Source organism: Oryctolagus cuniculus, chromosome 6, assembly GCF_964237555.1.
Source record: "Oryctolagus cuniculus chromosome 6, mOryCun1.1, whole genome shotgun sequence".
NCBI classification, from domain to species: Eukaryota; Metazoa; Chordata; class Mammalia; order Lagomorpha; family Leporidae; genus Oryctolagus; species Oryctolagus cuniculus.
In genome coordinates this window covers 146175978-146200356 of record NC_091437.1, presented here as the reverse complement: position 1 = coordinate 146200356, position 24379 = coordinate 146175978, and the positions used below count along the sequence as shown (strand labels likewise).

General features: G+C 39.2%; 2 protein-coding genes across 3 annotated transcripts in view; one reads left to right on the top strand and one right to left on the bottom strand.

The window, feature by feature from the left end:
- MTBP (MDM2 binding protein) overlaps nucleotides 1–10068 on the bottom strand; it is an 88771-nt gene extending 78703 nt beyond the window's left edge. For both annotated transcript variants that reach the window (XM_051844784.2, XM_002710755.5), the window contains exons 1-7: nucleotides 9878–10068; nucleotides 8986–9066; nucleotides 6703–6776; nucleotides 6470–6621; nucleotides 4876–4934; nucleotides 2610–2754; nucleotides 1213–1330 (exon numbers count right to left, since the gene is read on the bottom strand). In XM_051844784.2, coding sequence (XP_051700744.2) covers nucleotides 1213–1330; nucleotides 2610–2754; nucleotides 4876–4934; nucleotides 6470–6621; nucleotides 6703–6776; nucleotides 8986–9066; nucleotides 9878–9998 — 750 coding nt within the window. In that variant the 5' untranslated portion in view covers nucleotides 9999–10068. The remainder of the gene's footprint in view (nucleotides 1–1212; nucleotides 1331–2609; nucleotides 2755–4875; nucleotides 4935–6469; nucleotides 6622–6702; nucleotides 6777–8985; nucleotides 9067–9877) is intronic.
- A 25-nt stretch (nucleotides 10069–10093) lies between these two features.
- MRPL13 (mitochondrial ribosomal protein L13) overlaps nucleotides 10094–24379 on the top strand; it is a 39684-nt gene continuing 25398 nt past the window's right edge. The window contains exons 1-3 of the mRNA XM_002710754.5: nucleotides 10094–10391; nucleotides 11239–11362; nucleotides 19337–19430. Of these exons, the coding sequence (XP_002710800.1) occupies nucleotides 10365–10391; nucleotides 11239–11362; nucleotides 19337–19430 (245 nt within the window). The 5' untranslated portion in view covers nucleotides 10094–10364. The remainder of the gene's footprint in view (nucleotides 10392–11238; nucleotides 11363–19336; nucleotides 19431–24379) is intronic.

Here is a 24379-nt window from a genome sequence, read left to right as displayed (position 1 = left end):
ACACTTTAAGATTTATTTATTTATGTGAAAGGCAGAGTCACAGAGAGATCTTCCATCCCAGGATCACTCCAAAGGTGTCTGCCAACAGCCAGGGCTGGGCCAGACCAAAGCCAGGAGCCAGGAGCTTCACCTGGGTCTCCCATGTGGGTGCAGGGGCCCAAACACTTGGGCCACTTTCCACTACTTCTCCCAGGCTATTAGCAGGGAGCTGGATCAGAACTGGAGCAGCCAGGATGTGAACATGTGGCCATATGCGATGCCAGTGTTGCAGGCGGTGGCTTTATCCCCTACGCCACACTGCCAGCACCAAAAGGCAGACTTGAGAGAGACAGAGATCAATCTTTCATTCTGTTTCACTCCCTAAATGGCTGCAACAGCCAGGGCTGGTCCAGGTTGAAGCCAGCCAGGATCCTGTGACTCCACCTGGGTCTCCCACAAGGGTGACTGGGGATCAAGTACTTCAGTCAATTTCCACTGCCTTCCCAGGAACATTGGTAAGGAGCTGGATCAGAAGTGGCACAGCTGGGACTTGAACCAGCACCCATATGGGAATCCTCTGCACCATAATCCCAGCCCCAAGGACATAACTTATAAAAACTTCCCAACATTTTCATTCATAATAAGAGACCAAACTAGTACTGGAACCTCACAGAAATTTAGGATAGAAGAAACTAATTAACACCTAATACTCCCATCTCGCAGTTAAGAAATCTGGGGTATAGTAAATATTTTAAAAAAATCCAAAATTAGAAAACTGGTTAGTACAAAGCAGAGATCACCCAAGACAATCTTACAGGTAACACAATATACTCTAAGCAGTTTTTCCAGGTACTTCACACATGCAAAACAAAACAAAACAATTTGGTTAAATATGAACATGGCTATTGTCAAATTCTGTTTCAAACATATTACATTCTAGAACTGCAACAGCCAAAATTTCAGAGTGAATATTTTAATTAAATCTCAAAGAAAAATGCAGCTCATCCATCAAACTAGTCACATATAAAGTATTTAGTAGCTATACATGGTTGGTTGGCTATTGCAATAGTACAGATATAAAACATTTCCACTGACGCAGAAAATTCTACTTAGTGCTAATCTAGAACATCTGTAAAAGGTACATTTCCAATAAGATATATTTACATTATCTGTGTAGTCAATAGAGTTGCAAGGCCTGCTTGGTAAACTGTGATAACAGAAAAATCCATTTACCTTTCTTTCCCATATCTGAATCTTTCCCCTCCACAATTCCTTTGGGTCAATAGCATTTCTGAGATCTTCTAAAGACACTATATTAGCAGAAAGGTACTCTGCAATTTTCTGACAGTTTCTATTAAAAAAAGATTATAATTAAATATAAGGTTTTATATTTTAGTTATACTTAATTGTTACAGTTAACTACATGTCTAAGAGGCAAAGTTGTAAAATTTGCACCATTTTTTCTACTTACATATTATGGAACATCCATTAATTTGGTCTCTGAGTGAGGTGCTGTTATATGTTGTTTTAATCCCACATCCCCACAATTTAAAAATAGTAATTATCCTTATTACTAAGGATGAAGAAATAGAGGTTCTTCTTATATTGGCTTAAATGTATCTGGTGCACACACAAACAGAAACTAAATGGTGGTACCTCATGTTCAAAAACAGAACTGCTCTCCTAAATTGTTCCCACACAGCTTTGTACAGAATTTTATCCTACTTATTACAAACTATTTTGAACATTATCATTTCTGTTGCACCTAAACTTTGATGAAAAAGACTGTCTTCTTACTTTCTTAACTCAAAAGCACTTATTGCTGTGCTTGACATAAAGCTGGTGTTCAATGAACATGTTCGGAATGAAAAATATCATGAATAAATCCAATCTGAATACTTATTTAAGGATCAAAACTGTACTATGTAATTGACATACACTAAAATGTCATAAAATACAACAGTGAATAATTCTACATTGTCACATAACACAAAAACAAATATGACATCACAAATACAATGTATCCATGGTATTCACTGGACACTACAGCCTATTTTAAAACAGTTTAAAGAATATTCAACAGTTATGAATTAGCATTGAAAATATTTGCAGGCCGGCGCCGTGGCTCAATAGGCTAATCCTCCACCTTGCGGCGCCGGCACACCGGGTTCTAGTCCCGGTTGGGGCGCCGGATTCTGTCCCGGTTGCCCCTCTTCCAGGCCAGCTCTCTGCTATGGCCAGGGAGTGCAGTGGAGGATGGCCCAGGTGCTTGGGCCCTGCACCCCATGGGAGACCAGGAAAAGCACCTGGCTCCTGGCTCCTGCCATCGGATCAGCGCGGTGCGCCGGCTGCAGCGGCGGCCATTGGAGGGTGAACCAACGGCAAAGGAAGACCTTTCTTTCTCTGTCTCTCTCTCTCACTGTCCACTCTGCCTGTCAAAAATTAAAAAAAAAAAAAAAAAAAAGAAAATATTTGCTAAAAACTTAAACATCTTAGAAATAAATGAGAAAAATCTAATTTATCCCCAAGAGATAAAACTAAGTTGTCACACTAAAGTAATTTTGAAATGCTCCTCAAAGCAACATATTTGGAAACAAAAACGGTAATAAAATATGAACAAAGAAGCTTACATTTCACAGTGAATTCCTGCTATAGTAATCTTTGCTGAATGCCACTCCCTCAAATGTTTTAATGCCCCTACAGCAGGCAAACAGTCTTTCACTTTAGGAGGGTCTTTGTCAGAAGGCAGTAGTATTATATCTATTATTGCTCTACCTAGAAAGAGAGGAAAAATTATATTTTTGAGATGCTATACCTGATATTTCTCAAAAAGTACCCTGTACAATTGAATCTTATTTTTTTTAGAAGATAAAGGAGGATTTTAACTTCAATTTCTGAAATTCTTCACAACAATATATATCTTTAGGAGTTCAAAATTTTTTAATGTTCAGATTTGATGAAAAGCCATGTTCTTCTGAAATAGCTAGCATATGCTAGAAAACAATGAACTATATCATAATTACTTGCCAATTCTGCAGCAGTGGTTAATTACACACATTGCTCTTGAGATCATCAATGCTATTGTACTCAGTAGAGGAAAAAAAGCTGTGCAATTCATTATATTTTTCTACTCTTAATGTTGTTATCCAAAAAGGAATGAATTAGTATCAAATTGTATTCTCAAATAAATTACTTTTCTTTTAAAAGACAATGAAACACTCAGCAAACCCAATTATACTGATAACATCATTGGATCCTTAAAAAGAAGGATAACTTCACAAAAGCTTAAATTTTATAAGATTATAAATTTGCTGGAAAATAAGAAAGATCAAACTAAAGCAGAAACCAAATAAAAATAATGAAAATTCTTATTTGGTAACATAACACCCATATAATATTTTAATGCATATTTGGAAATGACAGATTAAGAAACTGGTAAGTTCACTTATCAATGCATTCAGTAATTTAGTAACTGGGACATTTTGCACTAAATATGATTGTCTTGAGTATCAGAATCACTTTCGTGAGCCATAGGTTCCTCGATGGTCACCATGCATGCTTTACTCATCATTGCATACTCAGTCCTTAATACAATGCTTGACAAATTATAGATACAATAAACATCTGCTTAAAATAGCCTTCATTGAAAATATTCAGAAAAGAAAGCTCTTCAGAAGTATTTGTGAATGCCAAATTGTTCCAGATTCTAGATAGGTATTTAACACAAAGAAACGTTTAAGATAAAAATCAGTTTTAAGAACAGAAATGATACAGTATTTCATAAAATCTGATTACCATTATAGGGAAAAAAATATGAGTTTTGTAAAGAAATGCTGACTAAAGGGCTTCTTTTCCTGTATGAAATTTGATAATGCATATACTGACTTGACCACAGAAGAATATAATCCGAATTATCTAGGGCCTCTTCAGGAATTATTCATATAACTTCTCTTCTCTAGCACACAGTCTGCAAAACAATGGTCCATGGAAAATGTAATTAAAAGATAAACAAGGGGCCTGTGCTGTGGCATAGAGGGTAAAAGCCACCACCTCCAGTGCCGGCATCCCATATGGGCACCGGTTCGACTCCTGGCTACAACACTTCCAATCCAGCTCTCTGCTGTGGCCTGGCAAAGTAAGGGAAGATGGCCTAAGTCCTTGTACCCCTGTACTTGCGTGGGAGACCAAGAAGCTCCTGGCTTTGAATAGGCTCGGCTTCGGCCTTTGCAGGCATGATAGGAGTGAACCAGCAGATGGAAGACCTGTCTCTGCCTCTGCCTCTTTGTGACTCTGCTTTTCAAAATAAATAAATCTTTAAAAAAAGAAAAAGTTAAATAAGGGGGCTAGCATTGTGGCACAGCAGGTAAAGCCTCCACCTATAATGCTGATATAGGCACTGGTTTGTATCCTGGCTGCTCCACTTCCAATCCAGCTCCCCCTAATGGGCTTGCAAAAGCAGATGTCCAACACAGGAGACCTGGATAAAGCTCCTAACTTCCACCCAGCCCAGTCCAAGCCATTGTGGCCAACTGGGGAGTGAACCAATGGGTGGAAGACCTCTCTGTCTGTCTCTCCCTCCCTCTTGGTATCTCTTTCAATCAATAATAAATAAATAAGTCTTAAAAAATAATAAGATAAATAAGGAAGCAAAGGTTGGTATTTAATTGTCTAAGTTCTAATCTTTTTTGCCTAAAAAATTGAAAAGAACTAAATGTCTCAGTAATGTACTTTATTAAAATAATAGAGTGCATCTTGTGTGAACATATGAAGAAATTAATTTTCATTTTTAATTTCAAAATTAGAAGTGAGAATACTAGTATAAATGCTAAATTATCACCCATTCATAAAAAGTATAAAATAAGTTATACATTATGAAAAGTAATCATTAAATATTACCAGGAGCAGGAAGCTTGTCTGATAACTGATGCAAATTTTCAGCAGATTCTTCAAACAGACTACAATAAAATGATATGTTAGAAACACATGCACATACCCAGAGATTACATATAGCCACAATATGAAATCTTAACTAAAAGGATCTATGCTGAGTATTTGATCCTGATGAAAAGCCAATGATTCACCACATATTACTGCTATTATATTTCTACTTTAAATAATTTGTCTAAAGCCACATAATTAGCATGTGTGGAAGCCAGGATTCAAACTCCAAGCAGAAGTTCTTGCCCACACCCAAAAAACAAATAAATTTTAAAATTCCCTAAATTATATCTAGCATATAAAATTCAGAACAAAACATTTTTCTGAATCTTAAGAAGAAGTTAATGCTAAATACATAATAAAGGAGGATACTGGTTTTTCTTGATATGAAATAGTCCTGATTAAAGAATATAATGCTCTCTTCCAAATCTTGAAAACCTACAACTTTTAACCATGACAAAATTTTTTCTCAAATTGCTTATTACACAGCCTAAAAGTACTTAAATTCTTTATTAGAAACCCATTGTCTAAAAATTTCAAGGTCTCTTACATTAAACTATGGTTTTGGGGCTCCCTCTTGTGGAAGTAATTATGAGATCACACATACTTTCAATCTGTCATTCTTCATAGTTGTAGGAAAACGCAAGGACTGGTAAGAGTTTTGGGGGCTGACTGAAGGTGCCTTAGAAATCACCTAAAAGGATCCCCAAGCTGTATGGATGAAATAACAAAGGACCAGAGAAGTTTAAGTGACTGGTCCAAAATCATATAACCAGAGACCGCTTCCAAGAACCCCTGGCTGAAAACACTTTTCCTGATCCTACATTCTCAATATCAACAAATATGGTCTGGAAACAGAAAATGAAAACTTTCAAGCTTGCAGTTGCTTACAGGTATACAAGTATTATATGAATATAGAAAAACAAAAGCAGTTTTCTGTCATGAGACAATGAAGACTAAAATGAAAGGTTAATAACTATCAGAGATGAAATATTGTACAAAGAAACAATTACCACAGCTGTCATCTGAGACAAGTTATATGTTACACCACAATTCAAAAAAAAAACCTAAAAGGAAATTGGTCATGTAAATAATCCTCAAAAATCTGGATTTCAAAAGTTATTTGAAATGCAGAAGATAAACAAACTGAATAAATCATATATTTCAGCATGAAGTTGTAAAATGAAAATGGTATTTTGATTTGAATGCCATCTAATAACATTAAATAACATTTCTATTCAAGTTCTTAAAATATAGAATCAGAATTTTTTTTGAAAAGTGGCATGTTAATTAAAATATCACTTTGTATAATTCTTGCAATTACATAAGATTGAGAAATAAAACACTTTTAGGTATGAATTTTTGTTTTTAAAGAACTTTGAGATAGGCCCAAATTGCCTAATGTCTTCGAAAACAAAGAGCTGAAATCTTCAATTAATTAAAACATTCTAACTATGGTTGGTAAAATTATTATAATCTTCACTTTCATGGCTTAGAATAACTGTCGAATGTTAACTATTTAACAGATGAAATAAAAAGTATATTAACGTACTCAGCCAAGGATAAGGATTCCCTGCTATTACTATCCTCTTCTTCAAAACACTCGACAGCATTCAAACATTCTTTGATATTTGCTTGAAGAATATCTTCAATCTCATCTTTCTCCGTATTAAAATTTATCTCTTGCCAGTCAGAACTGCAAAACTAGTAAACCAAAAGACGGCACTAAGTAATGGATTCATGGGATTCTCCACATTAGCAAAGGAATTCTCTAGTAACTATTACCTGATAAAATCCACATATCGCCTGCACTGCAAAGAACCACTTCCTGGAACCAGGTACACTGCCAACTGTACAGGCTTGAATACAAAATCACACTTATTAGAAAGCAGACCACAAACAAGAAAACATCACAACATATATACTCACAGAATTCTTTAAGTTTGAAACGTAGCTTTCCAAAGTTTATATAAATGTGGATCTTTTTAAAATCTCTACTAAAAATTCAAATAGATTGTTGTCTGCCTCAAGAAAAAAAGCATGCACTTAGAATGAATCCTTTGCTTTAGTTCATCACAATTCAAAATCCATTATTTTAATGATCATGCAGATCAAAATCTTAAAGATTCTTAAAAACAAAGCCAATTAAATTCTCCTGAATAACACAAAAATCACAGAAGCCATATTAGTAAAAACAATTTCCTCTCCAAAGACCCTGCAAATTTGGTTCCACTTGCTTAGAGAAAGGAGTTAGAAACTATAGCCTGGCCAGCGCCATGGCTCACTAGGCTAATCCTCCGCCTAGCGGCACCGGTACACCAGGTTCTAGTCCCGGTTGCCCCTCTTCCAGGCCAGCTCTCTGCTATGGCCAGGGAGTGCAGTGGAGGATGGCCCAAGTGCTTGGGCCCTGCACCCCATGGGAGACCAGGAGAAGTACCTGGCTCCCGCCATCAGATCAGCGCGGTGCACACCTTTCTCTCTGTCTCTCTCTCTCACTGTCCACTCTGCCTGTCAAAAAAAAAAAAAAAAAAAAAAAAAAAAAAGAAACTATACCCTAAGTGTGGGGAGCAACTGAGACTAGACTAAATTACTGGAACTGCTAGGACTAATTCTATGCATCTGCTCTCCCACAATATGGCACTGAGAGACAGCAAACAACTTCTACACAGCTGCCTCACCAGTTCGACTGATAAGCTGCAGGAGCTGATCCTGCTCCTGATTGGAGGAGAGCAGCGTGCTTGGCGTGTGGGCAGCAGAGCATGGATTGGCGGAAGAGGACTATAAAGGAGGAGAGAGACAACATGCACCAGGAACATCTGAGGAGCCCCTGAGCAGCCCCTGAGAGAGCCGGTTGGCGAGTGCCGCTCCGCTGCGGAAGCAGGGAAAGCGGCGGGGGTGCCGCCCCTCCACGGGGGGGGGGCCAGCAAACCCGGGAAGGGCCCGGCAAAGAGAATAGCGCAGGGTCTAGTGTCGTCCTCCGCGACAGGGGAAGCGACACTAAGGGTATGGAAGACAATCTTGGATGATGGACTATTACATGAGTATATAAAATTAAAGGTGACTCCACGGTACATATCAGAGGAATTATGATGATTTTAGCATTATGTACAGAAATTGGATTCCAAGCAGGAAGCAGAAATGTGGTTCTGAGGCTTGTCATCAAAGATGTTAAGTACCTATTAACACGTCTAATAATTTCAGCAAAAGACTTTATCTCTTTCATAAAAAGACAGAAGTCATATAATTTCCATAACATCCTTTCAGGAAACACACAACTCTTTGCTGCTGTAACTCTAGTAATGACTAGGCATTAATGAGAGTATTACTGGGACTTGGGAAACAGGCTATTGCAGAACGTACTCATTAGAAATCATTTCCCACTGGTAGTTGACACTGAGACAAGAGTTTATTCAATGAAAGAGAAAAGAACAGATTGTATATTCGTGACATCAATGTTATAAAAAATGATTGTACTCTTCCTGGCACCTACAGAAACTTCCTTGAGTTTTTAGGCACTGGTCTGCCTCAGAAGGAGGCCATGAAAAAAAAGTAAAAACATGATAATTATTAAAGCAGGTAGATGGATTTGTAAAAAGCAAACAAAACTTAACGGAGGAGAGGTCTAAAAAGTGAAATGCTTTAAAAGGTCAAAGCAGATGAGAACAGAGTAAACATCGCTGTGTATAACAAGAGACTTGGTAAGAGCTATTGACAGAATAAAGAATACTGGTAAGGAAGATGGTGGTGACATAAACAAAGTGCTTTTACTCGGGACCACATCTTCTTCAAAATGCCACATTCTCCTATGTTATATGGACCAGTAATGACCTGCAAGAAAATATTATAAAGGGAGCAAAACCCAAGCTGAATAATAATAATTTTCATAACAACTTCATGACATTCAAGAATCATGGAGAGGTAATATGTTTTCCAGTTTTGTATCTCTTTAGCTACCTCCACATCCCAGTGCCTTGCAGACTGTCAACAACTGTGCCTTGTATTCCTAAGTGCCCCAATTAAGTTAATTCCAATACAAATGCTGCACTAAAAAGTTTATTTTATACTCACCAGGGAAAGTACTATCTTCTGGATTCACTGCAGCACCGATGCTTCTTTTCAGGAGGTGATAAACACTCGCTGCAGTGAAGTCTGAAAAAGAAACCAGACCAGTTTAGCGGGCTCAGAGCATATAACCCACGTCTACTCTGATGTGGCTATCAGAAAGTCTCAAGACCAATTTATCGTGCATAAAAAACCACACGCTACTCAAGATGTGTTCAAGTTTTGATAAAGCTAAAGCTGATGGAGAAACCAGGAAGGGCCCCTGATTGCACATGCCAGCCAGTTAACACAAAGCCAAGATTCCCCTCCCTCAAAGGAAGAATTTCAAAGAGGAGAACTGTCACAGAATCTTACACACAACCACATACATTTCCTCCTCGTCAAAACAAAACCCCCACAACGAACTTCAGAACACCAAGTAAAACAAGAGTACCACGCAGTGGAACTACTGCAGTCATAATCGATTAAAATCTGTCATTTGTTTCTTAAGCTTGGGGTATACGTGAAATGTCTCCTCCCATTAGAATGCAAACTCGAGGGCAGCAGACCCTCATTCATCTGTTCCCCCATTAACTGCACGTGGAAATGAGGAGGCAGAAAGGCTTACTGAAGGCATATGTTGCCAAAAATCACTGCTTAGGCAAAGGAATTTATTGAGCTAAATAGTTACTGTTCCGGGAAGTTCTGAGAGCTGCAAATCTTGCGTCGACTAATTTGACCCTATTTTTTCGCTTGCACGATATTTTCCGGCTATCTTTACTCGTCACCTCCCCAGGCAGACTCACAGCTTCCCGAGACACTCTGACAAATCGGTCGGTAGGTGCCCAGCAGAAATTGACCCAAAACTCAGAGTCGCCTCCCGCAAGCCGTTCCCGCCCTTTCTCAGCCCAAAGCATACCAGGCTGCTTCTCGCCGCTTCTCTCCTCGGATGACACCGCTGGCCCACGTTCCGCCTCCCCTCTGGCCGCCGACGGGGATTTCCCTTCGCCCCAGACCAACAGCAGCAGATACCGATCCATCTCGGAGCTCAACCCCAGCTGTAGGTCTCCGCTTCGCCATCCAAATAGCCGCGCGCTGTGACGTACTTCCGGTTCCCTTCCTGTTAGATCCGCTGGAAACTGTTCCTTATATTAGGTTTCCGCAATTTTCCGTCAAATGGGTTACTTTCCGGCGTTATTTTCTCAATGACTGCATTAGTTCACCCTTTCAATACGAAACTGCTTTTGTGGGGAGACTGGAGGGCGCCCCAGGCAAGGAGAAGTAGCGGAAGTGTGTAGGTGCGCCTAGGAACTGAAATGCTTGGTTCTGCCCGTTTCCTACCGGACCGGTAACGCTGTGTGACCCGGCTCCGCGCCTGGGTGAAAGGATCTGCCAGTCCGGGAAACATGTCGAGTTTCTCCAGGGCGCCCCAGGTGAGCTCGGATTCTCGTGGCTTGGTGAGGTTCATTACCACGGCAGAAGGAGAGGGATGAAGCTGAGTCTGCCGGGAAGCCGAGCACGTCCACCAGGAGTTGCCTTGGGAAAGCATAAGCGAGAGGGTCCACCTTCTCTTTCGTCCTCTCCTTTCTTAGCCTATTGTCTTTTTTTTTTTCCCCAAAAAAGATTTTTAGAAGTTCAGAGGAATAATGAACTGGGTTACCTGGGGGCATTGTAGACCATTTTAAGGATTTTGGGGTTTCTTGGTTGTTGTCTATTTTTTTACTAAGCAAAATGGGACCTGTTGGAGGGTTTTGATCCAAGGGGTAGCGTGATCTGACGGCGGTGTTGGGAGGAGCGCTGTGGCCGCTAGGCCGAGAATAGACTGTTGCGAGCTGGGGGTGAGGGGAGGATGAAGCAAAGAATCGGTTTGGAAGCTGTCGAAATAAGCCAGGCTAGACCTGCAGGTACACAAGCCGGGCTGGTAACACTGGAGTAGGACGACTGCGCAGGTTTTGTTGGAAGATGCTGGATCCAATAGCAGTTCCTGACGGATCGAACGTGGACTGACATAAAAAAACTCCAAGTTTTTTATTTATTTACTTGTTTATTTTTAAGAAAAGCAAGCAAGAAAAAGTACTGTGTTTACCTTCATAGAATGATAAGAGACCCCCCGCTTTCCAGAAATACAAATGAAAATGAAACAGATTCTTTACTGATAGTGTTTTATGTTCAAAGTAATTATTGGACAGTCATAGAATAGAGGTGATAGAATATAATGTTAAATTCAATCATTTCCATTTTAGCTAGCATTTATTTTCTCCTATTTTTTTTTTTTTTAAGCAATGGGCCACTTTTGCTCGAGTATGGTATCTCTTAGATGGGAAAATGCAGCCCCCTGGTAAACTTGCTGCTGTGGCATCAATGAAACTTCAAGGGTTGCATAAACCTATATACCATCAACTGAGTAAGTATCATTTTACATTTATCATTAACAGCCATAATTTTCATGCCAGAATCAGCGACTGATGAAATTTAACTGGGCTGCATTTAAAGACCAGCCTTCCCACCCCAATTTTTTTAACCCCCTGAGAATTCCTTATTCCAGTCTTGTGGGCAGCCTTCTAGGGCACAAAACTGAACTTGGCTTCTTAGTGGGAAACCGTATGGGCCAGTTTTCTTGGGACAACTCATTGTATGCCACTGCCCAGAAGCATTATCAGTAGCCCCATTTACTCTCCACAATTTGCTCTCCATTCGATTTGCACTATGAATTAAATGTTCACCCTTAAATATGTCTCTTCACATGATAGCATGCATTTGAATAGTTTTTGAGAATAATCTTGCCCTGTCTTCTAAGAACCCCTTCCCTTAGAAAGATACAGAAAGCTGTTGAGGTATGAACAGCCTATTTCTTACTATTTCGATACACTTTTCTGTATCTTTTTTTCCAAAACAGAATGAAAATTCTTTTAAAAGACTTCAGCTTATAGGTCATTTTGATTGACTTCCTCTTGGCATTTTGCTGCCAAATCCAGATGTCAGTTCTTCATCCTCATCTCGTTTAACTTATCAGCATCTGTTGAATTGATCACATTTTTTAACTTTCTATTGTGAAATATATTAAGCATACAAAGTTATATAGTATATTTGTGTACATATAGATTAAATGTGTATATATGTGTATGTGTGTGCTTTATAGGAAATTAACAATAGTAATGATAATGAGCAAATGAATACCTATACACCTAGCATTTGGGTTAATTTGCATTACATACAATGTACCTATCAAAAGTCTTGCGCCTTCTCTATATACCAAGAAGACTTTTTCTGGGATATGTCCATTAGATAGGAATCACCGAGTTTTGGATGCATGGGAAGCTACTGAGTCTTTTTTTTTTTTTGACAGGCAGAGTAGATAGTGAGAGAGACAGACAGAGAGAAAGGTCTTCCTTTGCTGTTGGTTCACCCTCCAATGGCCGCCACAGCTGGCGCGCTGCGGCTGGCGCACCGCGCTGATCCGAAGGCAGGAGCCAGGTGCTTCTCCTGGTCTCCCATGGGGTGCAGGGCCCAAACACTTGGGCCATCCTCCCCTGCTTTCCCGGGCCACAGCAGAGAGCTGGCCTGGAAGAGGGGCAACCGGGACAGAATCCGGCGCCCCGACCAGGACTAGAACCCAGTGTGCCGGCGCCACTAGGTGGAGGATTAGCCTATTGAGCCGCGGCGTTGGCCAACTACCGAGTCTTTATGCCAGTGTCCTCTCCTGCTAAAAGCATGTAATAGTTTCCATTCAGTAACATTTGACATTTTCATTCTTTGTAATTTTGACTGCTGTGGTAGATGGCCAAATGATGTGGCTCTGTGGCTTTAATTTGTATTGTCCTTATTACAAATATGGTTGAATGGCTTTTTGTTTATTAGCCTTGATATGTCCTTTTCTGTAAATGTACATGTGTTTTGCCCTTTTTTCTGCTGGGTTGTTTGTCTTTTCTTTCTTTTGATATAAAAGCTTTTAAACTTTCAGAAAAATTCATAGTACAGTGAATTATTTTATTCTCTTCACCTGGGTTACACAACTGTTAATATTTTACCACAACATGTTTTTTCACTCAACCATTTGAAAACAAGCTTCAGATGCCATTATTTCTCTCCCTAAGTTCTTAGCACATATCTCAAAATAATAAAAATGTTCTCTGGGTGGGTGCTATGGCGTAGCATATGCAAACATCCCATGTGGGCGCCAATTCGAGACCCGGCTGCTCCACTTCCGATCCAGTTCTCTGCTATGGCCTGGGAAGGCAGTGGAAGGTGGCCCAAGTCCTTGGGCCCCTGTACCAGTGTGGGGGACTTGGAGAGGGCTCTTTGCTCCTGGCTTTGGATTGGTCCAGCTGTGTCCGTTGTGGCCATTTGGGGAGAGAACCGGTGGATGGAGGACCTCTCTCTCTTTCTGCCTCTGCCTCTCTGTAACTGCCTTTCAAATGAATAAATAAATAAAAAAGATGTTCTGCAACATAACCAAAATGCCATTGTCACCCCTAAGAAAATAAACAGTTTGATCCTATGGTCTATTGTTCAGTGCATTTTTAAAATTCCTTAGTTGTCCCAAGACTGTTTCTTATTTGCTATTTGTTTTTTATCTAGGATCCAACCAATGTTTCTTAATTGCCTTTAGTTTTTATGTTCTTTTAGTCTCTCTCTTTTTTTATTAAGTATTTATTTTATATATTTGAAGGTCAGAGTTACACAGAGGGAGGAGAGGCAGAGAGAGAGAGAGGGGTCTTCCATCCATTGGTTCACTCCCCCAGATGGCTGCAATGGCCAGAGCTGCACCAATCGGAAGCCAGGAGCCAGGAGCTTCTTCCGGGTCTCCCACGTGGGTGCAGGGGCCCAAGGACTTGGGCCATCTTCTACTGTTATCCCAGACCATAGCAGAGAGCTGGATTGGAAGAGGAGCAGCCAAGGCTAGAACTCCTGCCCATATGGGATGCCGGTGCTTCAGGCAGCAGCTTTACCTGCTATGCCACAGCAAGGCCCTTTTTAGTCTCTTTTAATGTGGAACAATCTTCTATTTTTCTTTCCAGTAACTCAGTAGTGCAGCTAATTTCCACACCTTTATTTTTTCTCAGGATGCCATTCTCTGTTTCTTCTCCATAAATCTAAGGCTCCTTTGTTGTCTTCAACTTTCTAAACTTTTTTTTTTTTTCTCACTAAAAGTTGGGAGTGCCACAGGCCCCATCTTTGGACCTCTTTGCATTCCTTAGGTGACCCCATTCTCAGTTCTGTAAATATTCTGAATCCTAATACCTACAAATGTTTGTCTCCCATTTTGATCCTTTCTGTGTATTCTAGACTCACATAACCAAATTTCTTCAGTATCTAGTAGACTTCACTAATGAGTAAGTAGCAGATCCTCTTGGGTATCTAGTAAACATCACTAATGAATATCCACTTGGATATGGCTTGCTTCCTGGTCTCCCCAGTCTAAACCAGCCTCTTTCTTCTCAGTTTTCCTCAGCCTCAATTAATTATATTTCTGCCCTCCTTTTTGTTCAGGTTTGAAGCCTTTGCATTATCTGCAAACTCCACTTTATTCAATAACCCACTTCCCAAAAATTGATTTTGAAACTTTTCATAAAAAAAATCTGGAATATGGTACCTTTCGTCATCTCTGCCTTCCTCACTAGTTTAAACTGCTGTACACTATCATGTTTTATTCCTAAAGTCTTTTCACTGATTTCTCGACTTCTGCCACTGCCCCGTATAATCCTTTCCCCACATATCAGCTGTGATTATCTTTTTCAAAATGAGAAGTGAAACAAGAAGGTAAAGTGCTTTGTTCAGTCTAGCTGAAAATAACAATTAAGCAAATTTGCAAATACAGAATCTGTGAAGCTGATCTGAGATCAGCTGTTTTGAAAGTAAATTTGTATATGTTCACTAGTAATAAACCAATTATTTGCTTATAACATGTTTTGGCAGACCAGAAAAATGTTATGCCTATAAAATTAACAATTTTATTTCTTTAGGACAGTAGATATTTTTGCTTAACTGCCTCATTGACAGATGAGAAAACTAAGATCAGAAGAATAAAATGAGTTTCTTGCTGTCATTCAGCTACACTTGTCTTCCTTACAAAGCAGGTCATTATTAAAAAGCATTTCTTAGATACTGGAGACCAAGCATTCTGCTATAATATCAAAAGAGTACTTGGTTTCTAAAAATGTCAAGTTTCTAAAAATGAGAAATTAACTTTTTTTCTTTTTTCCTTTTTTTAAAAAACATTTATTTATTTAAAAGGCAGACTTACAGTGAGAGAGGGAGAGACAGAGAGAGAAGAGATCTTCCATCTGCTGGCTCACTCCCCAGATGGCCCAATGGAACTCCATCCAGGTCCCCTACATGGGTAGCAGGGCTCAAAGGCTCACACCATCTTCCACTGCTTTCCCAGGCACAGTAGCAGGAAGCTGGATTGGAAATGGAGCAGCCAGGACTGGAACCAGCACTCATATGAGTTGCCAACATCACAGGCAGCAGCTTAACCCACTATACCACAACGCCAGCCCCAAGAAATTAACCTTTTAAAAATATTTTTAACTTGTTATTTCAGAACATTTTTAAATTTACAAAATAAAAAATTTTAAAGTAGTACAGAGTTTCCATATATCAGGCCCAGCTTCCCCTATATTAATCTTATATTAGTATCATGTATTTGTTACATCATAAAAGACTGAATTACATTTTTGTTTCACTATATTTAATATGATCTATATCAACATGACTCCTTATGTCCACAAGGTGTCACTAAATTCGAAACTTAAATTGCAAGTGATTTTTCAATTGAAAACATGGTATGTTTGAAGAGTTTATTTCTAACATTTACTTGGGCTTTTTGTTTTGTTTTTTTTTTTTTTTTTCTTATAGATTTATTCACTTATTTATTTGAAAGGCAGAGTTAAAGAGAGGCAGAGAAAGAGAGACAAAGAGGCCCTCCATCCGCTGGTACTCCCCAAATGGCCACAAGAGGCAGAGCTGGGCTAATCTGAAGCCAGGAGCCAGGAGCCTCCTTCAGGTTTCCCATGCAGGTGCAGGGGCCCAAGAACCCGGGCCATCCTCCTCTGCCCTCCCAGGCCACAGCAGAGAGCTGGATTGGAAGAGGAGCAGCCAGGACCCAGACTGGCAGCAACATGGGATGCCAGCACTGCAGGCGGCAGCTTTACCTGCTACACCACAGCGCCGGCCCCTACATTTACGTGTTTTATAAGCATGTATTAAGTGTTATGGGATCATAATCGCTATAAGCATGTTTATTTGAAAATTGGTTACAATTTCCCAGGAAAATATCAAATAGATCTTTATGAAATATTGGAGAAAACCAACCTTCCATTTATAAGTTTATTTTTTATCAAAAATATGGGCCAAGATGGTAATAACGGGAAACTAGGAAAATAATTTCCTCCTCCTCTGTTTAGAGCTGCTCCTCAGATTTTGGGCGTTAGGAGCTCTTGAATATTTTTCTTCTTGTACCAGTAAATCAAAAGAATGGGCATGTGATTTGTGCAGTGGGACTTACTCTTCATGAGTACTCTACGTTCACTGCCCACCAATTAAGTAGTTAGAGGACTATAAGAGAATTTAAAAGAAAAAGAAGCAAAGGGAAACCTCTCTTTAACATTACTGGCCATTGCAGCCATCAGGGGAGTGAACCAGTGGATGGAAGACCTCTCTCTCTATCTCTACCTCTCTCTGTAACTCTTTCAAATAAATAAAACCTTTAAAAAAAAAAACTAAAAATGAAAGAGCTTAAGTTACTCTAGGTCTTGCTTTCAGTTCTTAAAATTAATATCATGAATGCTAGCCCACAGACAATTCAGCAAAGATCAGATATGATCTAATCTTAAGTATTCTTCCTTATAAGTCTATGATGCTTTTCTTTTTTAAAAAAATGACTTATTTATTTACTTGAAAGACAGAGTTACAGAGAGAGAGCAGGTCTTCCATCTGGTGGTTCGCTCCCTAAATATATGCAACATCAGGGACTGTATCACTTAATGTGCCATCAGCACTTAATGTGACTGAAGGCCCTATTATTATATAGGGGACCTACAATTAAGAGCCTGCAGCAGGGGCCGGCGCCGCAGCTCACTAGGCTAATCCTCTGCCTGCAGCGCCGGCACTCTGGGTTCTAGTCCCAGTCGAGGCGCCGGATTCTGTCCCAGTTGCCCCTCTTCCAGTCCAGCTTTCTGCTGTGGCCCCGGAGTGCAGTGGAGCATGGCCCAAGTCCTTGGGCCCTGCACCCACATGGGAGACCAGGAGAAGCACCTGGCTCCTGGCTTCAGATCAGTGTGGTGCGCCAGCTGCAGCGTTCTGGTCGTAGCGGCCATTGGAGGGTGAACCAACAGTAAAGGAAGACCTTTCTCCCTGTCTCTCTCTCTCTCACTCTCCACTCTGCCTGTCAAAAAAAAAAAAGAGTCTGCAGCAGGAACTTATAATCTAGTTGGAAGGTGTAAAGTTATAAAATGCTAGAACAATTTATAGTTAACCCTGTACCTAGAAGAAATTTAGTCATCTTTAAAGAGTCAAAGGAAATTTATTTTAGTATTGGGAAAGGCTTTATGAAAAAATGATATTTATGTTGGACCTTGAAATATGGATAAAATTTAATAAATTAGATAAATCAAAAGAGCATTCCTTGTGGAAGGAACAAAGACCAAAATTAAAGACTGGAGAATGTGTTTAAGCATGCCTGTGTGTGTGTGTGTGTGTGTGTATGTGCGTGTTGAATAGGGATGATGAAAAATAGCAAGTGGTATGGCTTATCTGGCACATACCATGGCATGGGAAAGGGCTCAGAAATAAGGCTAGAAAATTTTATCCTATCTGTAGGTCTCTTTGAATACCTGAGGAACTGGTACGTGGTGAAGTGCCAATACAAACCACTTTCACTCTCTCCTAGCATGTTTCCCAGCATGTTAAGAAGGATTTCTGAGATTTTAGAAGCAGGCAGAAAAGGTGGTGTGATTGACTATTGAGTGGTACCATTGGCTCCACATGGCATTACACGCATCCCTTCTTACTGACCAGAGTGGTAAAAAGAGTAACAGTTCTAAGAGTTGGATTTGAAACTTGACTTCACCACATACCAGCCATATAATTTAGCCATTTTAATGTGTTATCTGATTCAAAAAAATCTTAGTGGTGGGAGACAGAGAGTACAACAAAGTCAATCTGACAGGTTAGTTGTAACATGCTCAGTGTTAGAAAGTGAAAATAAATTTCCTTGCTCACTTCCTTGCCTAAGGAAGATACGAATAAATGTTAACTTCTCCTCCTGGACAAATTTGAGGAAAACCTGTGAGTTATGGCTTAAAGGAGAATATGGGTCAAAACACCCAGGCTGCAGGACTGAGAACTGTCCTTGATTTTGTCATGCCTGATGATTCATATGAAAACTTAGATGTTGGGGCTGGCATTGCGACACAGTGGAGTAAGCCTCTGCCTGCAATACCAGCATCCCATATGAGTGCTGGTACAAGTCCTGGGCTCTCCACTTCTGATCCGGCTCCTTGGTATTGTGCCTGGGAAAGCAGCAGAAGATGGCCCATATACTTGGGCCCCTGCACCCATGTGGGAGCCCCACAGCTATTTGGGAAATGAACCAGCAGATGGAAGATCTCTCCTCTCTCTGTAACTCTGCCTTTCAAATAAATGAATAAATCTTTAAAAAAAAATTACTTGTTGACTTTTTGGTTTGTTTTTGTATGAACAACCAAATTTAGGGGTATCTTTCAGTAGAAAATTAATGCTATAAATATATTTTGGTTTTCAGGTCATCTGTCAAATGTATTTCTAGTTATATTTGAGAGTGGCAGTTTCAACTTAAGCTAGCTAAATGTGATTTGCAAAGGCCTTGAGGCAATAGTTAAGCCTAAGGTCATAGTGCTCTATTGTTCTCTAAATATGAAAAGAATAATCAATTATAATGTATCATATTTGTTTTCAATTTACTTAGTTAATCAAACCTACTTTTTGTTACATCTATATGCATATTGTTTTCATTTTTTTGACTCTTTTTAAGGGAAAATTTGTATCAGAAATTTAAACATACTTAAATAAATGATTTTATGTAAAGTATAATTACTAATGGGAAGAGTAATAGGAATAAAGGAATCTCCCTTTTGAAGTGTATTGTTGTTGGAATCTTTATTAAATTTCACTTTATAGGGTTGAGATTTTCCAAATGGCCAGCCAGTTCTTTCTATATTTATATAAAGTTATATAAAAAAAAAGAGAGAGAGAAGTCTATTCAAAGTTTTTTTAATGTTGTACTGTAACTTCCTTTTTATTTTTTAGTATATTTTATGAACTTTGATAAGTTTTATAAATAAGGACATTTATTTCTTACGATTTTTTTTTCATATAAAATCTTTTTTTTTCAATTTAGGTGACTGTGGGGATCATGTTGTCATAATGAACACAAGACACATTGCATTTTCTGGAAACAAATGGGAACAAAAAGTATACTCCTCACATACTGGGTAAGAGAAAAATACCTTTGTCAAGGAAAATGGAAGTTATAATATATTACTGTAAGAATACTATGAGTGTTACTGTTTATTAAAAAAAAGTTAAAAGTTGGTATTTTGAAAATGTTGATTTTACTGATGCTATATAATAATGATAATAATACGCATGTTCTCATCAAGTATTGCGGTAACTATTTTCTGTTTTTTCTATTTCTGCTGGCTTTCCACTTAGACCTTGGATATATGACTTTATTAGGCTCATAACACTGCATTACAATTATTTATCAAAATTTATCTTTGGGGTCCAGTGCTGTGGCATAGCTGGTAAAGCCTCCACCTGCAATGCTGGCATCCCATATGGGCACTGGTTTGAGTCCTGGCTGCTCCAGTTCCAATGCAGCTCTGTGCTATGGCCTGGGAAAACAGAAGATGGCCATGTCCTTGGGTTCCTGCACCCACATGGGATACCCGGAGGAAGCTTCTGGCTCCCGGCTTCAGATTGGCGCAGCTCTGGCCCTTGTGGCCATCTGGGGAGTGGATGGAAAACCTTTCTCTCTCTCTCTCTCTCTCTGCCTCTGCCTCTCTGTAGCTCTGCCTTTCAAATAAATAAATAAATCTTTAAAAAAATTAACTTTGAAAATTATGAAAATTTTAATGCATGCTAATATTAGAAGAAACAGGAAAGTGTAAAGAAGGAAATAAAGTTCATCTCTGATCTCATGGCTTCACATTTAAATATAAAAGTTCATATCCTTTTTCATTTAATATAAAATTCTTTTTTTTTTTTTTTTGACAGGCAGAGTTAGACAGTGAGAGAGACAGAGAGAGAGTTAAATAGACAGTAAGAGAGAGACAGAGAGAAAGGTCTTCCTTCCGTTGGTTCACTCCCCAATAGCTGCCACGGCCAGCACTGCGCCGATCCGAAGCCAGGAGCCAGGTGCTTCCTCCTGGTCTCCCATGCGGGTGCAGGGACCCACGCACTTGGGCCATCCTCCACTGCCTTCCCAGGCCACAGCAGAGAGCTGTACTGGAAGAGGAGCAACTGGAACTAGTACCCGGCACCCCAACCGGGACTAGAACCCTGGGTGCCGGTGCCACAGGCAGAGGATTAGCCAAGTGAGCCACAGCGCTGGCCTTTTTTATTTATTTATTTATTTTCTTTAATATAAAACTTTTAGAGAAGCCTTTTGTAAGTTTTACTTTTGGTCACTATGTAGTACTGTATAATATAATTTATCATAATTAATCATTGCTCTATTTTTTGAAATGAAAATCTCATGAAAAAATGAATTTCAGAATCAAAAAAATGATCACTTGTAGGTCTTTTAATAGGCATTTTCAAATATCAGTTTATTGTTGCTTAAACATATTAGAATGTCATCCTAGGACACAACATAATTGTGAAAATGTTTTGCATTATTTTTCCTATTATTTTTCACATTAATACAATAGTTTAACAGAGCAGTTCTGCTTTGATGAGCATCTGATTGCTTGTATTTGCATAATAATGAGATCTCTGTGCTTTCCTTATCACTTTCTGTAAACATTATCAAGAATATTGATCCACTACTTCATATTTTACTTTTAATGAATTTTCTTCATAATGTCCTTTACCCTCTTTAATTTTTATGATTAAATTTGCTTTTTTGCTTTGTGTTTGTTTCTGTCTTCCAATCTCATAAACTCCTTTTTGGTCCACATATTTCGAAAACATTCACTTCTCATTTTTTAGGAGTTGGGTGAGTGGGACATACATGCACCTTAAACTTTTACATCCAACTGTTTATTCACTTAAAATATGCTAGCATTAATTGAAGGTGCAGCTTACTTCTGGCTGTATCAACAGTATTTAGTCATTTTTCTTGAGGACAAGATTCTGTCATATTTATCTGTACATTCCAAAAACCCAGCGTAGTACACAGTCAGTTCAGTGTTTATTGCATTAATTTAATAATTTAAATTCTCAGCTAGCATTTAAAACAAATTTTCTCTTACGACATCCAGTTATTTCATACTGGACAAGGAAATGCAGTCATTTCTTCACTAGTAAAAAATCAACTGAATATTGTATTACTCAAGTTATTTCCTTTCTTAGAATTTTACATTAGTTTTCCAAATCCTTCAGAATAGTCCAAACCTCTCAAATATAGCGTAAGTGGTATTATACTTTAGAATTTGCCATCTCAATGTTAAAAATAGAAAAACAACCTGTAGCATAATAGTTTTTTTTTTTCCATACAGAGAAACAGTACAGGAATAGAAGACTTGACAGAAATTTATTTTTCTAAAACTGAAATTCCATTAAACAAAAGAGTATCAGTTTGATGGTTACCCATCTTTCTCAGCAAACTTCTAAATTTGGTTCCTTAAGTTTTATTATTAAAATCTGGTACTTTAATCATCTTTAAAATGTTTTAAAACTCTGTGGAAAGAATTTATGAGAAGAATCACAGTTAGATAACCTTACATTTTTCTTGCAGAATCCAGTAGCTTTCCAATATTATTTCACCCTTTCCAAAAAATCATTTAAAATTTTGTTCATCTATTCAGGATAATAAAACCTCCTTCTGTGTACTGTTTCTGTTTTCAATATCATAAGCCCTTTCATGCACACTTTCTAATTTTGCTCAGAAATTGTGTGAGGTAGATGTGGCAGAGTTTGACTTTTTTTTTTTAACTCTAAGTTAAAACCATACATGGATGATGGATGGGTAAAACAACTTCCCTGTTAGTACCAGGAGTCACTGAGAAAGTCAAGATTCCAGAGCTGGATTTGGAGTATTTGAGTTATTAAAGTGTCTTCAATACTATACCATTTTTTTAAAAATGTAAGGCAGGAGGACGAAGAGATGGAACATGGTTGGGAGGGAGGGAAGTGGAGAAAGTGTCACTATGTTCCCAAATCTGTGTATATGAAATACATGAAACTTGTATAGCTTAAATAAAATTTTTGAAAAAAGAAATAAAATATTTATTTGAAAAGCACAGAGAGACAGAGACAGACAAAAAAAAAAGAGTTGTGTTACCTTCTGGTTCACTTCCAAGTGCTCACAACATCAGGAACTGGGCCAGGGTGAAACCAGGAGACTGGTTTCAGTCCAGGTCTCCCACATGGGTGGCAGGGACTGAAGTACTTGACTCTGCCTCCCAGGGTACACATCAGCAGGAAACTGGACTCACAAGGCCAGACTCAGACCCATGCACTCCTATATGAGATATGGGCATCCCAAGCAGCGTCTTAACCACTTCACCAAGTGCCCATCCACTAACTTTTTTTAAATTTCCAGTTTATCCATTTTATATATAATGTTGGATTTGAACTCAGAAAAATATTTTATTACTTAGGGTCATTGTATACCTTAATGACCTGCTAACAACTGTTAAGAGAAAACAGGATCATTATCTCTTTATAGTGTGAACTTGACTTGAGAACAAGTGATCTGCAACTATGTTCTCCAGACCTCATCCCTAGTTTATACAGTTTGTCTAATCTGGCCAGTGTCGCTCCCCCTCTTCGTGGAGGAACGACACAGGACCCTGCGCTGTTCTTTCGTCTGCTCGGCCCTCCCCGGGTTTGCTGCTGGTTCTTCCCGAGTTGGCTACTATCCCTTCCACCTCCGTGGAAGGGCAGTTCCCCCTGGCCACATTCCCCACTTCCGCAGGGGAGCGGCACACCGCCGGCCGGCTCTTCCCGGGGGCTGCACAGGTGTTCCTTCAGCTAGATGTTCCCCTTAGATGTTCCTGGTGCATGCCGTCTCTCTCCTCCTTTATAGTCCTCCTCCGCCAATCCTAACTCGGCTGCCCACACGCCGAGTACGCTGCTCTCCTCCAATCAGGAGCAAGTCCTACAGTTTATTAGCTGAACTGGAGGCAGCTGTGCGGAAGCTGTTTACTTCTCTCCCAGCGCCATATTGTGGGAGAGCAGATGCATAGAATAAGTCTTAATTCCAGTAACTCAGTCCAGTCCAGATTGCTCCCCACAGGCCAGGCATTGATATGCTATCCTATTATAAACGTATGTCTGAACGAATGAAAATTCATATCTAAAAATAGTTATGCTAAGAATTTGTAAAGGTATAAAACTTTTTATGAAGGCATTATCATTGACTACTTAAGAGAATGGCATTTCAAATAATAGGTTACTATGTGATATTTTTTAAATCTGTTTTTTTAAAAAAAGATTTATTTGTTTCTTTGTTTATTTGACAGAAAGAGAAGGAGGGAGAGAGAAAGAATCTTCCATCTGTTGGTTTACTCCCTAAATGGCTGCAGCAGCCAGGGCTTGCATGGCTGGAGCCTAAAACTACATCTGAATCTCCTGTGTGAGTGGCGGGGCCCAAGTACTTGAGCCATTTAATGCTGCCTTCCCAGACACCTTCCCAGACAGTACCAGGGAACTGGATCAGAAGCAGAGAAGCTAAAACTCAAACTGGTGCTCCATTATGAGATGCCGATGTCGTCAAGCGACAACTTAACCCACTGTGCCACAATGTTGGCCCCATGTATAATTTTTAAGTCATTAATAAGCAGCATAGTTTTGAAAAAGAGTATAAGTTATTAATATGGTTTTCTTATTACAAAAGAATAATCAGTTTAAGAAGATAGTACTCAGTGGGTATTGTGGCATAGCAGGTTAAGTTGCAGCTTGGGACACATGCAGCCCATATCAAAGTGGGAATGAGTTCTACCTTTGCTTCCAATCCAGCTTCCTTCTACTGCATCCACAGAAGCATCAAATGGTAGCTCAGGTGTTGAGTTTCTGCTACCCACATGAAGACTTGTGTGAAGTTTCTGGCTTCTGGCTTCAGTCTGGCCCCGCCCCAGCTGGTCCAAGCATTTGGAAAGTGAACCAGTGAATGGAAAATCGCTCTATGTCTGTCTCTCCCCCTTTGTGTCTTTTAAGTAAGTAAATAAATTAACTTTTTTAAAAATAATACAGTTCTAATGTCTTGCTCCTTTTA